We start from the raw sequence: 22,372 nt of genomic DNA, 5'->3' as shown, positions 1-22,372 counted from the left end.
AGCCCCACATCGGGCTCCCTCCTCCTTGGGGAGCCTGCTTCTCCCTCTTCCTCTGCCTGTCACTCCCCCTGCTTGTGCGCTCTCTCTGTGTCAAATAAATAAATAAAATCTTTAAAAAAAAAAAAAAAAGACTGATGAATCAGAATTGTACCTCTGAAACTAATAATACATGATATGTTAATTAACTGAATTTATGGGACGCCTGGGTGGCTCAGTTGGTTAAGCAGCTGCCTTTAGCTCAGGTCATGATCTCAGGGTCCTGGGATCGAACCCCGCATCAGGCTCCCTGCTCCATGGGGAATCTGCTTCTCCTTCGGCCCCTCCCCACCACCCCCCTCCGTGCTACTCTCTCTCTCAAATTAAAAAATAAATTAAAAACCTTTTAAAAAAATTAATTGAATTTAAATTTAAAAAAATTTTTTAAAGTTTTGTCTGCAAAAAAAAGAAAACACAAAACATACATACATAGGGGGCACATGGGTGGCACAGTCGGTTGAGCATCCAACTCTTGGTTTCAGCTCAGGTCTGATCTCAGGGTCGTGAGCTCGAGCCCTGCATCAGGCTCCTCACTCAGTGCAGAGTCTGCTTGAGTTTCCCTCTCCCTCTCCCTCTGCCACTGCCCCCTCACTCTCTCTCAGATATATAAACAAATCTTTAGAAAAAGAAAAAAAAAATACACACATAGAAAATAACAAGCACTGGCAAGGATGTAGAGAAACTGGAACCCTCATGCACTGCTGTGGAAAACAGTATGGTGGTTCCTCAAAAACTTAAACATAAGGTTACCTTATAACCCAGCATTTCCACTTCTGGGTATATACCCAAAAGAACTGAAAGCAGGGGCAAACAATTATACACAGGGGTAAAGAGTGCAGGAGAGAAGTCATAGGTTGGCGCTGATACCTAACCATAGATCTCCCAACCAGCTCTCCAAAGGGCAGGTGCTAGCCCCAGGTCACAGCAAGTCTTCCCAGATGCCACCTGAATCCTCATGGAGAGAAAAATAAGAGGAGGACCCAAGGATGACTGAGAGATCAGGTGTCTGTGTGGCAGCAGCAGGACCCACATCCATAGGTGGGAGAACATCAATACAGCCATCATGCCAGGGGCGACCTACTGCTGAAGGAGGAGAGCTTACCTGTTCCTGCCTCAGCAGCACCTTGCAGGAAGGCACCCAACAACCACTGGGATTGTGCTAGATGGGCCAGTGCCTTCCCCTGGGGCTTCTGTGTCACCCAGGAGCAGGATGGGTGCAGGTCACATTTCAGAGTTGACAGGAGATACCTCCTCAGAACAGACTGAATGTAAGATGACCAGTCAAGTCGGAGGGGAAAAACAGTGAGTTCCAAGTCGAGAGAGAGGTTTCTGGCCCCACTTGCTGCCCAAGTCCCTGCCCACCCCTCTGCCCACCTGCCTCCATAAAGAAAGCCCCTAGATTCCTCGAAACAAAAGCTCCTTGGGCACTATGATCAGGGCCAGAAGACCCTCACAGAGCCCACGGTGCTGAAGAGAAAATAGAAGGCTTCCTGGTTCTTTAGAAATTGTTGCATGCTAAAACTCAAGCCAATTGTCCCCACCGAAAAGGGCTCCTGTGCTAACTTTAATGTAATCTAAAAATACAGTACCTTCCACACTTCTACTGCTATAGTCCATCCCAGACACTTACAAGGCACATTTGTGTTATCTCACTTAAACTCAAAACAGCCTCTGGAAAGAATACAGGGCTTAGAGTCATATTTTCGTCCCTCTTTAGCATTGCAACTTTGGGCAGCTCAGCCTAATTTGCAAAATGGGTATGATAATGCTTATCTCCTAAGACTGGCAGGCGGGAGGGCTGGACACAGATACATACTGGAACTGAGGCATACTTGTGAGTGTCCACATAACATTTCAAGAGGAACCTAAAAAATGATCCTCCCAAGGACTCATCATGTACATTAGTCCCATGAGACCAGGATCCCCTCTGCCACAGACCCTCAATTCCGTCCTATCATTACCACTCTTCCTCAGCCCCCTCAATTCCCAGTAGCAAAAGAAAGAATGAGCCAGAATACGGTACTCTAATACACACTGAGAGGTGTAACTGCAGGGACTCTGCAGCATGGACTGTATTATCCCCTTTACTTTTGCCACAATAGTACATAGCAATCACTATCTTGAAACTGACCTTGGATTTTTAAATATCAATACATATAAGAATTTTCACCTAAGACATAAAAATAAAACAGCTTTTCAAAATTGACAATCTTACACTGACTTATTACAGCAAGAGCAGGTTCTTTCTCAATTCCCCCTACATACTCTCACCTCCACCCTGGAAATACCCTGGGTCTCTCCCACCCATCAGCCTTTAAGCTCCTAAATAGTCCTATCTTACTTATCTTTGCACCTCCATGTCTGGCACAAAACAGGTGCTCCGGAAAGGAAGGGATGAACAAGCAGATGAGTGGTATCTAGGCAGCTTGTCTATTTTAGTAGGAGACATATTTAATTTCTCAGTCAAATCTTTCTCCAAGACCAGCATTTGTCATTCACAGGATACCCCTTGTATGACAAGCCAAGCTGCAGAAGCCATGCAGAGGAACGGCTCACTGATGGCTTTGGTGACACTGTGAACTATGACATTCCTGAGTGAAGAGAAACATTCCCATCTCAACTCAAAAGGGGCTTCATCAAGGAGCTTCCCTGACCCCTACCCCTCTGATGTGGCCCCTACTGCACATGATCATCACACACTGTGTTCTCCATTAGTGATAAAAAAAAAAAAAAAAAAACGAGGGGGGGCGCCTGGGTGGCTCAGTCGTTAAGCGTCTCACTTCGGCTCAGGTCATGGTCCCAGGGTCCTGGGATCGAGCCCCGCATCGGGCTTTCTGCTCAGTGGGAAGCCTGCTTCTCCCTCTCCCACTCCCCCTGCTTGTGTTCCCTCTCTCACTGTGTCTCTCTCTGTCAAATAAATAAATAAAATCTTTAAAAAAGAAAAAAAAAAAAAACGAGGGACGCCTGTGTAGCTCAGTTGGTTGGGCGTCTGCCTTCAGCTCAGGTCATGATCTCGGGGTCCTGAGATCGAGTTCTGCATTGGGCTCCCTGCTCAGTGGGGAGCCTGCTTCTCCCTCTGCCTTCTGCTCCCCCTGCTTGTACTCTCTCTCTGACAAATAAATAAAATCTTAAAAAAAAAAAAAAAAGAAAGAAAACTTTTAGAAAACCAGGAATTGGGGCACGTGGGTGATGCAGTCGGTTAAGTGTCTGACTCTTGGTTTCAGCTCAGGTTGTGATCTCAGGGTCGTGAGATCGATCCAGCCTGGCATCGGGATCCACGCTCAGTGCAGAGTCTGCTTAAGATTATCTCTCCCTCTCCCTCTGCACCTCCCACTCGTGCACACACTCTCTAAAATAAATAAATAAATCTAAAAAAAGAAAGAAAGAAAACCAGGAATAAAAGGAAACTTCCTCAATCTGATAAAAGGCATTTACCAAAAAAGCTACAGCCAGCATCATAATTTTTAAAAAGATTTTATTTATTTATTTATTGAGAGAAAGAGGCGGACAGACGGGGTGGAGGAGACAGCAGGTAGAGGGGCAGAGGGAGAGGGAGAGAATCTCAAGCAGACTCCGTGCTGAGTGCAGAGCCCAATGCAGGGCTCGATCTCACAACCGTGAGATCATGACCTGAGCCAAAATCAAGAGTCAGACGTTTAACCAACTTGAGCCACCCATGGCGCCCCTACAGCTAACATCATAATTAACCATAAAAGACTGAATGCTTTCCCCCCTAAGATAAGGAAAAAGGCAAGGCTGTCCACTCTCATCACTCCTATTCAACAGTCCTAGTCACTACAATAAAACAAGAAAAAGAAATAAAAGCAAAGAGATTAGAAAGGAAGAAATGAAACTGCTCATATTCACAAATGACATAATTGTCCACATAGACAATCCCAAAGAATCTATAAAATAAAGACCTGGAAGTATCAGGTGAGTGTAGCAAAGCCACAGGGTAAAGGTCAACACCCAAAAAAGTGACTCTATTTCTATATACTAGCAACAACTGGAGATCAAAATTTAAAAAAAAAAAAGTCATTTATAATATTTCCAAAAAAATAAAATACTTAGGTATAAATCTAAAAAAATACAGAGTCTATATTCTGAAACTTAGAAAACAATAATGAAAGAACTCAAAGAAGACCTACATAAACGGAAAGACATACCATATTCTTGGACTGAAAGACTCAACCTAGTAAAGATACCTCCCCCTTCTCATGTGCTCTCTCTCTCATTCTCTCTCTCTCAAATAAAATCTTTAAAAAAAATAAAATAAAATTTAGATGGATGGGACGCCTGGGTGGCTCAGTCAGTTAAGCAGCCGACCTGATTTCAGCTCAGGTCCTGGGATCAAGCCCTGAGTCGGGCTCTGTGCTCAGCATGTAGGTCTATTTTGGGATTCTCTCTCTCCCTCTGCCCCTCCCCTCACTCATGCTTGCTTGTGCGCTCTCTGTCTCTCCCTCTCTCTCACAAATAAATAAATCTTTTTAAATTTTTTTTCAAAAAAATAAAAAGAAAAAAATTCAGATGGAAAGTTGGTACTAGAATAACCCATTTTTAAAAATTTTTTAAAGATTTTATTTATTTGAGAGAAAGACAGCATAAGCAGGGGGGAGGGGCAGAGGGAGAGGTAAAAGCAGACTCCCCGCTGAGCAGGGAGCGGGACTCAGGGCTCAATCCCAGGACCCTGGGATCATGACCTGAGCCAAAGGCAGACGCTTAACCTACTGAGCCAACCAGGTGCCCAGGGAATAATCCAGTTTTGAAAAAATAAATAAATAAATAAAGTTGGAAGAAACATGCTGCCTAATTCTAAGACTTACAATAAAGCTACAATAAAATCAAGACATTGTGGTGTTGATGAAGAGATAGACACATAAATCAATGAAATAAAATAGAGCCCATAAATAAACCCAAACAAATATGGCCAACTGATTACCAGCAACAACGCAAAGACAAGTCAATGCAGTAAAGATTTTCTTTGCAAGAAATGGTACTGGAACAAGTACACAACCAAAATGGAAAAAATAAAAATTAAAAAAAAAAACTTGATCAAAAATTAAATACAAAAATTAACTCAAAATGTATCATATCTAAACATATAAAACTAAGAAAACATTGGAGAAAATCTTCAAAACCTGGGGTTTCAAAAAAAACTATTAAAAAATTATCAAAAGACTTGGATACCTCATACACACTGCAAATAAGTACATTAAAAGATATCCAATATCATTAGTCATCAGAGAAATGTGAATTAAAACCATGATGAGATACTACTACACACCTATTAGAATGGCCACATTTTTAAAAAAACCAATAATGCCAAGTCCTGGTGAGGATACAGAGCAACTGAAATTCACACAATGCTGACAGGAATGCAAAACGGGGGGAGCCTAGGTGGCTCAGTCGGTTAAGGGTCTGCCTTCCACTCAGGTCATGATCCCAAAGTCCTGGGATCAAGCCCCAAATCAGGCCCCTTGCTCAGTGGGGAGCCTGCTTCTCTCTCTGCCTGCCACTCCCTCTGCTTGTGCTCTCTCTCTCTCTCTGTCAAATAAATAAATAAATAATAAATAAAATCTTTAAAAAAAAAAAAAAAAGGAACGCAAAACAGTACCACCAATGCCGGAAAATAGTTTCTTACAAAGTTAAGCACACAGTTACCATATGACACAGCAATCTCATCCCAGCTATTTACCCTAGAGAAATGTTCACACAAAGCCTGTATGTAAATGTTTAAAAGGCACTTCATTCAAATTACCAAAAAGTAGAGACAAACCAAATATAACAGGTGGAATAATACTGCCCATCAAAAGAAACAAATTAACTAATGCATGTAACAACTTGGATGAATCTCAAAGGCATTATGTTGAGTGAAAGAAGCCAGTCTTGGGGCGCCTGGGTGGCTCAGTCAGTTGAGAGTCCGGACTCTGGATTTCGGCTCAGGTCATGATCTCAGGGTCTGAGATCAAGCCCCTTGCTGGGCTCTGTGCTCAGCGCTGAGTCGGCTTAAGATTCTCTCCTTCTCCCTCCACCTCTCCCCCAACTCACACACACACATTCTCTCTCTCTAATAAATAAATAAAATCTTTAAAAAAAAAAAGGAATACACACCAAATACAGCAACCAACTGTATGAAACAAAAACACAGGAGATGCAAGGACACATAAATAAAAACACACTAATAATAAGAGACTTTCATTCGCCACTATCAGTATAAGGTCAAACGGAGGAAAAAATAAGTAAGAAGACAGAAGATCTAAACAACAAAATGATTACAGGAAAACTTACAGATGCATACCACTCTATACTCTGCTAACAGAGACTACACATTCTCTGGCACTTACAGCATATTCACAAAACAATCGAGCATATATTAAATCACAAAGAAAACATCTTCTATAAAAACATTTTTAAAAATCTCTGATCACAACACATTAAAACTAGAATTTACTAACACTACCACTGCCATCACCACCACCATCAACAACAACAGAAGATAGGTGCTTCTATTTAAAAATTTATGTACTTCCTATTAAACAACTTCTGGAAATCCAGCTAAAATTGGAGAAATGTAAAGAAATACTAACCATGAAAACACAAATACTCATATGTGTGAAAACACAACAAAATCACCTAAGGGGGGGAGAATCCTGTGATTATCCCCATAGAAAAGAAAGCCTTTGACAAAATTCAACACCCCCCATGATAAAAAATACTCAAGAAAATAGGAATTAAGTAATACTTTCTTATATACCTTAGTCCTAAAGCCAAAATCTTATTTAATAGAGAAACACTAGAGGCATTTCCATTAATATCAGGAGCAAAGCAAGGATGTCCATTATGTCTGCTACTACCCACCACTATATTTAGCGTATTAGCAATGCCATTAGAAGAGGGAAACCAATTAGAGGTATAAGAATGAATAAAGAAGAAGTAAAACAATCGTTAATTTTATACAATATAATAGAATACCTGGAAAACCCCCAAAATCAATGATAAAACTTAAAAGAACTCAATGAAGTAGCATGATACAAAATTAACATACAAAAGTCAACAGCTTTCACATAATCAAAATATAAACAGAAGACATTATGATAGAGAAAAGTTCTGTTAGTAATAGCAACAAAGATGATTAAATATTTAGAAATGAAGTTAACAAGAAATGTGCAACCTATGCAAGGAAAAATTTTTAAATGCTACCAAAAGATACAAGAGTAAAGTTGAACAAATGGAAAGACATCCTCTGTTCTTGGACAGGATTCAGCATTATAAAAATGTCAGTTCTCCCTAAGTTAATTTATAAAGTGAATGCAATACAAATAAAAATACCAACAAGATACTAGACAAGTTGATACTAAAGTTCATATGGAAAAACAAAAATGTACAAATAGCTAGGAAAACAGTGAAGAAGAAAAGCTACAGGAGGCGATGAGCCCCAACACACATTAAAGAATACTATATAAAGCCTAAGTACTTAAAACTGTGGTATTGGCACATGCATAGATAGAGAAACCATGTTCAGAATTAGACTCGAGTACATATGAAAATGTAAAATATGAAAAAGGTGGTATCTCAAATCACTGGAGTCAAAATGAACATTGTAGGGCGCCTGGGTGGCTCAGTTGGTTAAGCGACTGCCTTCGGCTCAGGTCATGGTCCTGGAGTCCCGGGATCGAGTCCCGCATCGGGCTCCCTGCTCGGCAGGGAGCCTGCTTCTCCCTCTGACCCTCCCCCCTCTCATGTGCTATCTCTCTCTCATTCTCTCTGTCTCAAATAAATGGGTAGAATCTTTAAAAAAAAAAAAAAATGAACATTGTAACAAGAGTCGCTGGGAAAAACTAGTAGCCATTTGGAAAAAGATAAAATTAGATCCTTAACTCACACCATATACATAAATAAACTGCAAATGAATTGGGGATCTAAATGAAAACAAAAGGAACCAGACAAATACTAGAGAAAAACATGGATGATTTCCTCTTTAACCCTGTATATGGAAAGGCTTTCTCACAATGATCCAAAATCCAGAGGCAGTAAAAAAAAAAAAAAAAATTAATAAATTTAACTACATATAAATGTTTTAAATTTTGCATGACAAAAACATCAGCACAAGCAACAAAAGCAAAAACAAACAAGTGGGACTACATCAAACTAAAAAGCTTCTACACAGGAAAAGAAACAATCAACAAAATGAGAAGACAACTTATAAACTAGGAAAAATATTTGCAAAACATATATCTGATCAGGGTTTATATCCAAAATATATAAAGAACTCATAAAATTCAATAGCAAGAAAACAAACAAAATAAAACAAAACCCAAATAATCCAATTTAAAAATGGGCAAAGCATCTGACTAGACATTTTTCCAAAGAAAATAAAATATGGCCAACAGGTCCATGAAGAGGTGGCTCATCACTAATTATAAGGGAAATGCAAATCAAAACCACAATGAGTTATCATCTCACGAACCTGTTAGAATGGCTATCACCAAAAAGACAAGAGATAACAAACGCCAGTGAGAATGTGGAGAAAAGGGACCCGTGTGTATTGTTGGTGGCACTGTAAATTGGTACAGCTCCTATGGAAAATAATGGAGGTTCCTCAAAAAATAAAAATAGAATTACTATATGATCCAGCAATCCCACTTCTGGGAATGCATCTGAAGGAAATGGAAACACCATGTCTGAGAGATATCTGCATACCCATGTTCTTAGCAGCACTGTTTACAATAGCCAAGACATGGAAACAATGTAAGTGTCCATCTATGGATGAATAAAGAAATTACATGTGTGTATATATATGTACGTACATACAAACACACACACACACACACACACACACAATGGAATATTATTCAACCATAAAAAAAGAAGGAAACCCTGCCATTTGTGACAAAATGGATGGACCTTTACAGCATTATGCGAAGTGAAATAAGTCACACAGAAAAAGACAAATACTATATGATCTCACTTATATGGCAATCTAAAAACCAAACAAACAGGGCGCCTGGGTGGCTCAGTTAGTTAAGCGACTGCCTTTGGCTCGGGTCGTGATCCCAGAGTCCTGGGATCGAGTCCCGCATTGGGCTCCCGGCTCAGCAGGGAGCCTGCTTCTCCCTCTGACCCTCTCCCCTCTCATGCTATTTCTCTCTCTCTCTCTCAAATAAATAAAGTAATTAAATCTTTAAAAAAATATAAATAAATAAATAAATAAAAACCAAACAAACAAATAAAAACAAAACAACCCAAATTCATAGAAGATATCAGATTTGTCATTACCAGAGGCAGGAGGTGGGGAAGGGGTGGGAAAGAGAATTGGATGAATGTGGCCTAAAGGTACAAACTTCCAGTTATAAGTAAGTACTAGGGATATAATGTACATGATAATTATAGTTAACACAGCTATATGATATATTTGCAAGTTAAGAGAGTAAATCCTAAGAGTTCTTATCACAAGAGAAAAACATTTTTTCTTTTCTTTTTTTTTTTTGTATCTATATGAGGTGAGATGAGATGACAGATGTTAGCAAAACTAATTGTGATAATTATTTTACAATACATGTAAGTCAAGTCATTATGCTATATACCTTAAACTTGCATAGCGCTATATGTCAATTATACCTCAATAAAATTGAAAAAAAATTTGATCAGAAAAAAAATTTTTAGGGGCACCTGGGTGGCTCAGTCGTTAAGCATCTGCCTTCAGCTCAGGTCATGATCCCAGGGTTCTGGGATCGAGCCCTGCATCGGGCTCCCTGCTCAGCGGGAAGCCTGCTTCTCCCTCTCCCACTCCCCCTGCTTGTGTTCCTGCTCTCACTATCTCTCTCTCTGTCAAATAAATAAATAAAATCTTAAAAAAAAATTTTTTTAATCAGAAAAAAAGTCAAAAGTCAACTGATAAATTGGGAGAAAATATTTGCAACATATACTGTAGACAAACACATAAAGAGCTCTTAAAAACTGAGGGAGACAGCATTATTCACAATAGCCAAAAGGTAGAAGCAACCCAAGTAAGTGTCCACTCACAGATGAATGAATAAACAAGGGGCTTCTGGATGTCTGTCGATGAAGCATCTGACTCAATCTCAGCTCAGGTCTTGATCTTGGGGTCATGAGTTCAAGCCCCACATTAGGCTCCACACTGGTCATGGAGCCTACTTTTTAAAAAAATGTGGTATATACATACAATGGAATATTATTCAGTCTTAAGAAGGAAGGACATTCTGACACATGCTATAATACGTATGAACCTTGAAGACATGCTAAGTGAAATAAGCCAGCACAGAATGACAGTGTGTGATTCCACTTATACAAGATACCTAAAGCAGTCAAATTCATAAAGACAGAAAGTAAAATGGTGGTTGCCAAGGGCCGGGGGAAGGGAAGAATGGGGAGTGTTTAATAGGTACACAGGTTTAGTTTGGGAAGATGGAAATAAAAGTTCTGGAAGACATATGCTAGTGATGGATGCACAACAATGTAGATGTACTTAATGCCATGGAACTGTACACTTAAAAATAGTTTAAAAATTATATTTCATATTAAGTGTATTATAACACAAGCAAAGGGAAAAAAAACCTGATAGAAAAATGGGGAAACTATATGAATAGACAATTCACAAAAACAGACATACAACTGGCCCTCAAGGATATGAAAAAATGTTCATACTCATAATTAGAGAAATGCAAATTAAAATAGCACTGAGACACTACTTCTATCACACTATTGCCCTCACAAAAAATTCAAATTCACAAAATTAACAGCATACCATGTTGGAGGTTGTCAGGAAACAGGCACTATTTTCATACATTGTTGATGGGAATGCAAACTGGCACAACCACTCTGGAAGGGAATTTAACAACAGCTAACAAAATTACAAATGCCCTTACCTTTCAACCCAGCAATTCTACTTCTAGGAATCAATCCTAGAGAGGTACCTCCAACAATATGAAATACGTATACGCAGGGTTATTCATTCCAGCACTGTTTGCAATTCCAAGAGACTGGAAACAACTTAAATGGCTATCAATAGTATAGTGGATGAATAAACTATGGTACATCCACACAATGAAGTAATATACAGCTGCTGTAAAAATTAATGAGGAAATGTTTATAGCAGCGTTATTCATATAACCAAAAAGTAGAACCAATCCAAATGTCCATCAACTGATAATTGGATAAATAAAATGTGGTATATCCATACAACAGAATATCATTCAGCCATAAAAAGTAATAGACTCCTGACAACAGGACGAACCGTGAAAACATCATGCTAGGGGCGCCTGGGTGGCTCAGTCGTTAAGCATCTGCCTTCAGCTCAGGGCATGATCCCAGGGTCCTGGGATCGAGCCCTGCATTGGGCTGCCTGCTCTGCGGGAAGCCTGCTTCTCCCTCTCCCACTCCCCCTGCTTGTGTTCCCTCTCTCACTGTGTCTCTCTCTGTCAAATAAATAAATAAAATCTTTAAAAAAAAAAGAAAAGAAAACATCATGCTAAGTGAAAGAAGCCAGTCACAGACCACATATTGCATGATCCCGTTCATATGAAATGTCCAGAACAAGCAAATCTATACAGACAGAAAGTATTAGTAACAGCCTAGGGCTAGGGGAGGAGGCAATGAGAAGTGATGGCTAACAGGTACAGGGTTTCTTGCTGGCATGACAAAGATGTTCTGAAATTGATTGTGGTGACGCACAACTCTGTGAATATTAAAAACCACAGAACTGTATGTAAATTTTATCTCAATGAATAGGCAAATTGTGTATAAATTTTTATCTCAATAAAACTGTTTTTAAAAATGAATAAGATCTCTATGAACACATATGGGTGATTTTCAAGACATTTTTAAGTGAAAAAAGCAAACACAATTATCTATAGCATGCCATCTTTCATATACGAAAGAAGAGGATATAAGAAAATACACAACCACCTGTTCATTTGTGCAGAAGAAAAGATAATCCAGACACCAAAGAGATCAGTTAGCTACAGGGGATGAGTGGGAAAGGGGTGAAATGTAGGGGAGAACCGGAACAAGGTGGCAGGGGTAGGGGAGGGAGTGACACCTCCCTGAGTATACCTTTGTTACAGTTCTTACTCTTAGAACCACAGTCATGTTTCCCAGTCAAAAGATAATTAAAACCAACTGAGATCTACAGGGAACCCAAAATGAAATATAAACGTTAACAATGAACCTACTGTATTACAAATTACATAACCACACTGAAGGGTATGAGGAAGAAAAGAACTAACCTAAGGAACTGTGCAGAATAGTATCTTGATTGGATACTAGAAGGCTAAAGACAACAAGAAGTGTGATTCCAGGTTTGGGGCAGAGAAAACACAAGATGAGTCTGGAACATCTTGAGGTGCCAGAAAATAAGTAAATGCTCCAAAAAATGATGAGGATTCGTTAAGAGGACACAGCAGCTAACCTGAAGGAGATCCTGAACAAACAAAGCCAGAACAGTGAACAAAATAATGGTAACATTTGATTTTAACCCATGGAATAAAATGAGTATCTATGGGGCCCATACTAATATATATAAATGAGAGAAGGGATAGTTCTTCCTTTAACTGAATTTGAATTAATAAGTGTAGAAAGAAAGAAACAGGTAATTACCTTTAGGCAAACACCACAGAGACCCACAGATGGATGCTAACTATGGTCAGTGGGCATAAATTTGTGAGAACCAGAATTCCCATCCTTCCAAAGTATTTCCCCCAAGATAGTTACTAAAGGGAAAGATAGTAACTTCATAGTATAGAAACCTGGCAGACTAAACCAAGCAATGAAGATAACTATCACCAGTAATAAGACATATCAGCATCTTGAACTCCTTGATATGATACACTGAGGACAACACACTGTTTGTGTTATTCTGGCCAAAAATGCATAACCTCACATGAATTATGAGAAAACATTAGACAAATCCAAGTTGAGGGATATTAGACAAAATAACTGATCAGTACTCTTGAAAAATATCAAGGCTAAGAAAGACAACTATGTGATCGTTAAGGACTAAGGAGACTAAGGAGCAATAACTAAATGCAATATGGGAAGTTAGAATCATAGAGTGGAAACTAGAACATTGTGCAAAACTGGTCAGATTCAAACTAGGTTTACAATTGGGTTAATAATACTGTATTAATATTAGTTTCCTGCTCTTGATAGTTGTATTATGATTCTGTAAGATGTTAACATTAGAAGCAGGGTGAAGGAAATAAGGAAACTCTGTATTATTGTTGCAACTTTTCTCTAAATCTAAAATTAGTTTAAAATAAACAGTTTAAAAAGAAATAGCCACTTGAGCACTTGAGATTATGTATTCATCATCTGTAAGCAATGTGAGGATGGGGACCATGTCTGTATTATTCACCAGAAACCCCAGAAACCCACTAAAAGCAGCACAAAAAAAAAAAAAAAAAAAGCAGCTATTGAATAAAGAAAGAAAGTATCTATTCATTTCTCAGACTCCCAGCCCAGCAATCATATTATCCTAGAATAGCACATTCAGGAGTTTAATGTCACAAATTTCCAAACTCTTTAGACCATGGTTTCCATGGCCTTAAGAACACATGATAAAGAACAGCACACCTTAAGTACCTCAGCATCTTGACCCAGTCAGTGATAAGCAGTGGTGTTTCCTGACATGCTCTGGTCTGGGAGTCAGGAAGCTTAGATTTTAGGCCGAGTTGTGTTACTTCCTGGCTGTGTGGTTAGCTTGGCATAAGAGACCCCTCTCTGAATCTCAGTTTCCTTTATCCTATGAGGTTTGGGGCTAGATTAGGGGTCAGCAAGCTAACTAGCCTACCGTTTTTGTACAGCCTAGGAGCAAAGAATGGTTTTGACTTTTTAAGATTTTATTTATTTATTTGAGAAAGAGAGAGACACAGAGCACAAGCCAGGAGGAGAGGGAGAAGCAGGCTCCCTGCTGAGCAGGGAGCCTGATTCGGGGCTGATCCCAGGCCACTGGGATCATGACCTGAGCCGAAGGCAGAAGCTTAACCAAGTGAGTCACCCATGCACCCCAGTTTTAACATTTTTAAATGGATGAAAAAATTCGTGACACATGAAAATTATATAAAATTACATAAGATTCAAATTTCAGTGTCCATAAATAAAATTTTATTGGAACACTGCCACTCGCTTACCTATTGTCTCTGCCTGTATCCAATGTATAATGCCAGAACTGAGTAGACAAGAGTAGGCCCCCTAAGCCTAAAATACTATTATAAATATGCAATTATATTCACAACATACTATGATATAATTATATTAATATTATAAGTATTATTACACTTACAACATAAGTTTGCCGACCTCTAAAGGAGACCACTCAAAGGATATTTTAGTTCTAACCACAGTTACGAATCTCAGAGAAGGAACTGTAGCTGCATGAAACCCTAAGTCCCACAGTTATGAACCACAGACCCATAGTAACCCAGGCCCCAAAGAGTTCCGTGGCTCCAAAATCACTTGTGCAGACACCTGAGCGTCAGTAGGCTCTACCTAACTGGGGTCCTCCTCCACCTCCTGGGAAGCAGTGCACTCAAGATTTTCAGTCTATGCGTGCCTGGCTTCCTCAGTCGGTAGAGCATGCAACGCTTCATCTCCGGGTTATAAGTTCAAGCCCCACGTTGGGTGTACAGACTACTTAAGAATAAAATCTTTAAAAAAAAAAAATTTTTTTTTTCAGTCTAGACTTGGGCTGACACAGTTAGTTGGCTGACTCTGGACAAGACCCTTCACCTCATCTGGGCCTCCGTTTCCACCCGTATAAATGGCGCTATTAACAGCACTCACCTAGCGGGGCTGCTGGGAAGGTGAACTAAAAGGACGTAAGTGAAGTAAAGGGTTAGCACCGGGCTCAACACCGGCAGACGCACAATCAATGGTGGCTCCCGCTGCTGTCACCGAGAACCACTCCCGAGGCTGGAGCCCGTCCTAGGCACCCCAGGGTGACGGCAAGAGCCATGAAGAGGCCCGCGAGGAAGTCAAGAGCCCCGGCCTCGCCGCTCCCGCCCTCCAGCCTCGGTTTCCCCGAATGTGGCACTCAGGCTACCGGAGGCGCCCCCTCCCCCGCGTCCGCACCGGCCTTGGCCCCGCGCCCACCGCCCCTCAAGCCCGCGCCCCGGCTCCCTTCCTTGGTTCAGCAGAGCCGCGCCCCCACCCGGGGGATGCCCCCAAACCAGCCACCCGGGAACTCACCAGGCGTCTCCACGGCAACGGCCAGCCTGCCCCGACCCCCGCGCCGGCCGGCTGCGCGCCTGACAATAAGGCGCGCTCCCATTGGTTTCGGTACCGGCTCCGCTAGCCAATCAGCGAGGGCGCACGCTCCGCTCGCCCACGGAGCGAGCTCTCTGGGACACCGGGGGCTGCGTGAAGCCAGCCGCGCGAGTGTAAACCGTTCCAGTCCCTGCATTTGGGCACTCGAACTATTGTGGGCTCGGAGCGCCGGCTTGAGGTTCCGACCTCTGTTCCCCACCAGTTGTAATATTTGGGAAACGCCGAATTTGGTGCCTGGCCCCGAGCAGTCGCTAAATGATGGGAGGTGTTACTATTTGATACAACTTGGGACAGGTGCTCTGAAGGCAATGGAAACTTGAGGAACACTTAGGGGGAACCAGGGTAGAAGGAGCGTTCTCCTTGATATACCCTGTGCCTCACCTCTTTCTGAAGAGGATTTGAAGCCCAAAAGGCACAGATACAATGAACTATTGAAAGAAAGATAAAACAAAAACAAAAATTCAAGATCGGGTAAATGAACGGGCTGAGGAGGGAGTGACAGAATTCCAAACCTGAAAAGAGGAGTCAGCATTTATAGTTTTCCGGAAACGGCCTCGGGTTGAGAGGTTAAACCCTTGGGAGCTAAGCCTTTTAGGGAAAGGTTTCACAAGTGGTGGTTGAAATTCGTAGTTGCTTGAGTCCAGCAAAAATGATTTAAATAGGAATGAATATTATGGCTTTCTCTTTGACCGTACATAAAGACGATAAAATCATGGTGAAGAACTCATAGCTTCAGTTCAGAACAATAAAGCTTTAGTGATACACAGGAGTTGCAAAAGTAATGGAGTCGTGGGACGCCTGGGTGGCTCAGTCGGCTAAGTGTGTGCCTTCCGGGCGCCTGGGTGGCTCAGTTGGTTAGGCGACTGCCTTCGGCTCAGGTCATGATCCTGGAGTCCCGGGATCGAGTCCTGCATCAGGCTCCTGCTCAGCAGGGAGTCTGCTTCTCCCTCTCCCACTCCCCATTTGTGTTCCCTCTCTCACTGTGTCTTTCTCTGTCAAATAAAATTTTTTAAAAATCTTTTTTTAAAAAAAAGTGTGTGCCTTCCACTCAGGTCATGATCCCAGAGTCCTGCTCAGTGGGGACCCTGCTTCTCCCTCTGCCTGCTGCTCCCCCTGCTTGTGCCCTCTCTCAGTCCACCCCCCTTAATCTTAAAAAAAAAAAAAAAAGATGGGAAGGGTAGTCCACGCAGCAGGGAGCTGTGTGGCAAGCTTTTGGAGGTGAGAAACAGGGCAGGCCATGCAGGATCCTCAGGCAGCATAGTAATACCAGGGTGCAAAGCTCAGGGCCACAGTGGGGATAATATGGAGGGGGAGGGGACAGTCGCCCACAGCAACCAGATGACATCACTCTCACTACAGTTGGGCTAAGACACTTAAGGTGGACCAGATAGGAGGCTGCTTGCTGCTTTATGTCCCGTCTAGGGACATAACCTGAACCCCTCCTTGGGCACTTCAACCATTCATTCAGATTCAACCCATGAACATTCCCTGAGCCCCTCTGGGAAGCAGGACACCCATGTTGGCAGAAGGAATGAGCGCAGGAACATTTGGGATGGAGCCAAAGGAAGGAACTCCAAGCTCTAGGTTTTAATGAGAGTCCACAGTAGTGGTCAGGTACACACACCACAAGCACAAGAACACGCCACTGGAAACTAACTTTACCATGTTGACAGCACAGGCTAAAAATCTCTATTTGGTATTTCACAGGTGTACTAAGACAAGAAAGATGGGACTTTCAACTCTAGAGGTAAATACAGTGCTCACAACCGTGTCTAAGGGTCATGGTATGTAAACTCTGCATCAAGCAACTGGAAGGAAACTGAAAAGGACACCCTTTAGACTCCCCCACCCTGCCCATATATCCCCTGAAATGTGAAAGCATGGTATAGTATTTAGATGGCAATTGCATTCATTCCTTTTCTAGTGGCAGACATTGCATTTCTAGGTTTGCTATTCCAGGACATGGCTTTTACAAGGTGCACAGCTACAGAGGATTCTCAGCAAGACTCATGGGAGAAGATGGAGTTTGGGAATGCCCAGGAAAGGTCCCTTCTGAAGCCCAGATGTTCTGCTCCCCTGCTGGGCACAGCATTCTATGGGCAGCAGGCTGCATGGGCCAGCTCAAGCTGAGGACAGGAACATCCATCTGGTCAGCAAAATCTGGAGGAACACCCAGCCTGGACCAGCTGCCAGCCCTATCAGCCAGCACACAGGCATGGAGAGCAGGACCTCCAGGCTGCACCTTCCACCCTTGGATTTGAGCAGCCTACCTACAATACATGAGACAGTGGCCCGGAAGACAGGAAACATCCCACCTCTCAGGTTCCCTAAAGTTCCCACCTCATAAACCAACCCTGCTGCCCAGGGTGACCCAGAATGCCAGGGAGGGGTAAAGGGAGATAAAGAAATCATGTTTGAAAGACAGAGGTCTCGGGGTGGGGTGGAAAAAAAAGAAAGACGAAATCTCTTCATTTATTTGACATGAGGATGGGGAAGATGATGACTGTGAGGTCACAGGCACATCTGCATGAAGGAGTGCCAGAAGCTGGTATCCACCAGGCCCTTACTCTGCCAGGAGGCCTCTCTGGAAGGGGCAGACAGCTGACAGATGCATGCCCTGATGCCCTCTGTGCCAATCATAGGAAAGTCATGACTGTCCCTTTCTTGCCAATCTGCCAGGGCTCCAGGGGGAAAAAGCGGATAATCATCCTTCAAGAGAAAAAAAGAAAAAAAAAAATGTTATCAGCTCCTTGGCTAATGCCTTATATTCCAATGCCTAGCTGGGCACTCCTACCATGGGCTCCCAGACCAGCCTGCCTTAACCTAGCAGGCATTTTGTAAGCCTGCCCCAACCCATTAATGATCTCCCACTGTGGGCCAGTCAGGGGCAGGATGGTGGCTGCCCCAGACAACACAGCAGCCTCTATGGTCACTGTATGCGCTGTCTGTGGACTCAAAGGGGCAGCCCTCCTGCTTCCAAAATGCAGGCTCCCTGGGGGCATGTGCAGTGCCCCAGCCACCTTTGTTTTCTCAAAGCCTAGCTCAAAACCAGGCACAAGGTGAGCCCCCCTCCCCCCCACTGATGTCTATGGAATGAACAAACATGCCTCTTTCATAGAAGTGATGGGAAGTTCCTGGTGAAGAGCAAGATACTTGGGGTAACCTGAAGGGTAGTAGGGGAAGGGTTGGTGTGACAGGTTTAGTTTTCCCATCTGTAAACCTCACAGGGATGGCATGTCTGCACAAGGTGATGTGAACAGAGGGACAGAGCTTGCATGGATCAAATGGGATGATGCACATAAGGTATCTAGAGATAATGTGGCACACGGTAAGCATTCACATGTTACGTATTGTTCTTACAATTATTATCTCACCCCAACTTGAGGACCAGGTCTGAGCACTCCCAGGAATAACCATTCCTCACCAGTCTTCCTGGGCCAACAAAGGATCCATTCTAGAAGGTTCTTTCAAGCTTCTCATGCTCTTAGTTCCTCATAGGCATGGGCTTGGCTCAGGAATATTTTTCACCCAGAAAAAAACTAACTCTGACACCGAATCCCAGGTTGGGAGGCTGTTCAGGCTTCTTGGGTGATCATTTAATACATTCCCCTCTGTTCACAGAAGAGAAGCCTACAAACCAGAGATGGTTCATTTCCAGGTTTGTCAGGCATCCCCCAGCTGTGAGGGACCCAGAACTCAGGTCTCCAGACATCCAAGCCAATGTTCTTTCCACTACTTCCTGAGCCTCCTAGGAGGCTGGGAGCCACCTGGGACCTAGTTGGCTACAGGCCCAAAGGTCACACAGCCTCAGGACATACCCAGAATTCCTCCCAACCAGCCTGGAGAAGTTCTCCTAGAAAATTATTCTTGATTTTCTAAGATGTGGAGAACACTAAAGGCGGATGATAAATGGCCATAGCTTTGTCAGGTTAATAACGTTCTACCCTACCCAGTGCCAAGGCAGATACAGTGCATGGCCATCCCACAGGACTCTAGCAATTCCCCCAGGGAGCGGTTAAAGTAGAGCCTTCCCACAGCACAGATGTTAACAGGTTTGCAAGGCCACGCCTTGCCCAGGTGTCAAGAGGACCATAGCAGAGTCAGGAATTCATTCAATTCCGCTACCATTCTGAGGGTGGACCCACCATCCGAGGGCCCAGGGCACTAGGCCCATCTGAGCAGGGCGAGGAATGCATTTTTCTCCCAACCTTAGAAGGAGCTCTGGTATGGGATCACTGCCCCCATCCTCTCCCTGCCCCCACGCACCGATCCTGGCCCAGGTTCAGCTCTTTGGTGAGGAACTCGAAGAATCGGGCGCTGTGGCCACGGTTGTCCTCGGCTGTGCCTACCACACCGATGGAGGAGATGAGGAGTTGCGCGCAGGGCTCCGTGGAGCCGTTCACCGCCATGGCCAGACCTGGTCGCACCGTTACGTTCACGCGCTGCGGGGAACACGAAAGTTTCACCTGAAGCCGGTGCAGGCCGAGTTCGCGCTGAGGACCCGGGAGGACGAGAGCCGACAAGCGCCGGCCCCTGGGGTCAGGGCTAGAGGCTCGGGGCGGGGTCCTTGACGGTCACGTCGGTGTCAGGGCCAGGGAAGGCAGCACGGAGCAGACATGAGGGGTGGGGAGAGCGGGAGGCCAGGGCCTGGCGGGCGGGGACCCCTGCGACGAAGAGCCCGGGTCGCGGTGGGGAAGCCGGGGCGCGGACAGAGCCTGACCCCCGGCCCACCAGCCTCCTCCCGCCGGATGCTCCCCGGCCCACGCTCACGTCCTCAGGTTTGCTCAGGATGGCTGCAGTGGCCGCGCAGAGCCGCTTCTCCAGTCCTGCGGGCACACGGCCGGCGGGCAAGTTCGTGTCCAGCTCGACGAACGGCATGTTTGGCCGGAAGGAACAGGTGGGCCACAGCAGCAGAGAAAGAACGCACCAAGTCCGGGGCGCTGTTCGCAAGGGTAGCGGACTAGGCAGCAGGGGCCGGGCGCCACGGAAACCAGGCTCCTTATTGGCTGGGCAGGCAGCAGCGCCCCCGGATTGGCTGCATAGTCTACACCACCCCTCCTCTGCTGGCGCTGACTTCCGGAAGTGCTAAGGCCGGACCGGGAGAGGGGGAAGAGTGAGGTGTCTGACGCCGTCCCGAGCCGACTGGCTGAGCCACGGCCCGGCCCACAGTGTCCCGGCCTCTACCGGCTCCCGACACACTGGCCGGGGGTTTTCTGGCTCCCTGGGCTGCTGGGTGGTGCAGTCCTCTGCTTCCTAGCCCATATTTAGATTGTTAACCCCGAAAATAAAATAGCCAGTTATTTTACCAGTAAAAATGGGTTTCTTCGAGGATGGCAGAGAATTGCAATTTGGGACACGCAGCCGAAGACAAAACCACAGCCAAGTCCAACCAACAAAGAAGAGAAGCGTTTTTTAACAGAGGAAAGGGAGGAGTTGGGACTGTTACAAACACAAAGTCCGCGGGAATAAGCTGAAAGAGTGTGGTCGCGTTTCAGTGGCTGAGTTGTGACAGTGTCGCACTGGATGGACGGGGCAGGGGGGTTGGGGGTATCTTTCTTTCCTCTGCTGGTAGTATGTAGTCTTCTTTCCCTTCGGGATGCAAGGTAGGGTTCTTCCTGTTGAGGTTGCAAAGAGCTGCAAGGAGTAGTAGGTGTGAGAGCTCCCCCTTCTGGCCTCCCGAGTTTATTGTAAATGAGGTTTTCTTTATGCCGTTTCATAAAATGGGGGTTTGAACACACCCAAAACATACACACCTGTAGGGGCCTTTACCGGGCTCCATCCTAATTCTTTTTTTTTTTTTACTGTGTTGCTACCATTTCCAAATAAGGCGACTTCACGTTATATGTAGGAATCTACACTTCTCTTGACCAGGAGCCAGGTGACACTTGCGAGTTCAGGTGGGGCTGGACAGAGACCCTCTGGCTCACTACATCCCTACCTGGCCCTGACAGACATCTGCCTTTGTGGCCTCTTGCACCTGTGGTAACCTTGTCTCATAGTGAAGTACTGTCCATCAAGGGATGAAAGCCAGGTCCTAGTCAAATTACCAGCCATGTTTACAGTACCCTATATTTTTATGGTCAAAACAAAATGTGTCACTTAAAACATGGAAATCTGGGGGTGGATGGGTGGCTCAGTCAGTTAAGTGTCTGCCTTTGGCTCAGGTCATGATCCCAGGGTCCTGGGATCTAGCCTGGTATCAGGCTTCCTTAGGGAGTCTGCTTCTCCCTCTGCCTCTGCCCCTCCCCCCACCCCCCACCCGCTTGTGTGAGCTCTCTCTCTCTCAGGAATATTTTTTAAAAACATGGAAATCCTGTTGATATGGCTAAACATGGCACTCTCATCAGTGTTGCAAACTTGTTTGACTTGTAAATGAAAATGCAATTGAAATTTTGTGGGTGTGTATGAATAATTTCAATTACACTTCTAAAATTCTATATGAGTGTGCACACTAAAGGAGCCTTGGGGCGCCTGGCTGGCTCAGCCGGGAGAGCATGCGACTCTTGATCTCAGGGTTGCAGGTTCAAGCCCCATGTAGAGATTTAAAATCTTAAAAAAAAAAAGAGTCTCCATGAGAAGGCAGGCAGTTTATTGGATAACTAAGATATCAGAGGGTCTAGGACACAAGACAGGTAGATTCTAACAGTCTTGAGGAGAAAGGACGGGGACAGGTGGCAAGTCTGGGACCCAGGGTGGGGCACAGATAAGACAGTGGCTGGGTTCTGAGTAGGTTTGGGAGAGCACGGCCTCTCAGTTGATGGGGTTTTGGAATGTAGGTGAGGTTCAGTGGGGTGGTGTCGGGAGCAACAACTAAGAAAGAATTCTTGAGACGTCTTTGGTGCAAAATGGTGGTTTATCAAAGCACGGGGACAGGCCCCGTGGGCAGAAAGAGCTGCAACTCTGGGGTTGTTAGGGGTGGCTGATTATATACCATGGGGTTGGGGGAGGTAAGGAAAAAGGTTTCAAGAGAACTTTCATATGCTAAGGAGGACCTACAAGATAGGGAAGCCTTGCCATTGTCAAGTTAAGGTTGTTTTTCCCCTCTAGCAAGGCA

At 44.1% G+C, this 22,372-nt stretch overlaps 2 protein-coding genes across 4 annotated transcripts in view; both read right to left on the bottom strand.

Annotated features, from left to right (window-relative positions):
* Positions 1 to 15,320, bottom strand: part of CABIN1 (calcineurin binding protein 1) — a 155,960-nt gene extending 140,640 nt beyond the window's left edge. For 2 of the 3 annotated variants that reach the window (XM_045887216.3, XM_064578077.1), the window contains exon 1: positions 15,241 to 15,320. The gene's annotated coding sequence lies outside the window, so the exon portion shown is untranslated. Of the gene's footprint in view, positions 1 to 14,835; positions 14,858 to 15,240 lie in introns of those variants that run through there. The other variant, XM_064578076.1, reaches the window with a different exon arrangement.
* A 2,434-nt stretch (positions 15,321 to 17,754) lies between these two features.
* Positions 17,755 to 20,289, bottom strand: DDT (D-dopachrome tautomerase). The gene is made up of 3 exons (XM_045887215.3): positions 20,089 to 20,289; positions 19,585 to 19,760; positions 17,755 to 18,027 (listed from the first exon to the last, which is right to left on the bottom strand). The coding sequence occupies exons 1-3, from the start codon at positions 20,194 to 20,196 to the stop codon at positions 17,955 to 17,957; spliced, it is 357 nt and encodes a 118-aa protein (XP_045743171.1). The 5' UTR covers positions 20,197 to 20,289; the 3' UTR covers positions 17,755 to 17,954.
* Between the last annotated feature and the right edge of the window lie 2,083 nt (positions 20,290 to 22,372).

This window comes from Mirounga angustirostris, unplaced genomic scaffold (assembly GCF_029215605.1).
Source record: "Mirounga angustirostris isolate CCGP_5_RB_7025 unplaced genomic scaffold, mMirAng1.0.hap1 SCAF_14, whole genome shotgun sequence".
NCBI lineage: Eukaryota > Metazoa > Chordata > Mammalia > Carnivora > Phocidae > Mirounga > Mirounga angustirostris.
Note: the sequence above shows the minus strand (reverse complement) of the source record. Positions and strands in the feature narration are given on the sequence as shown.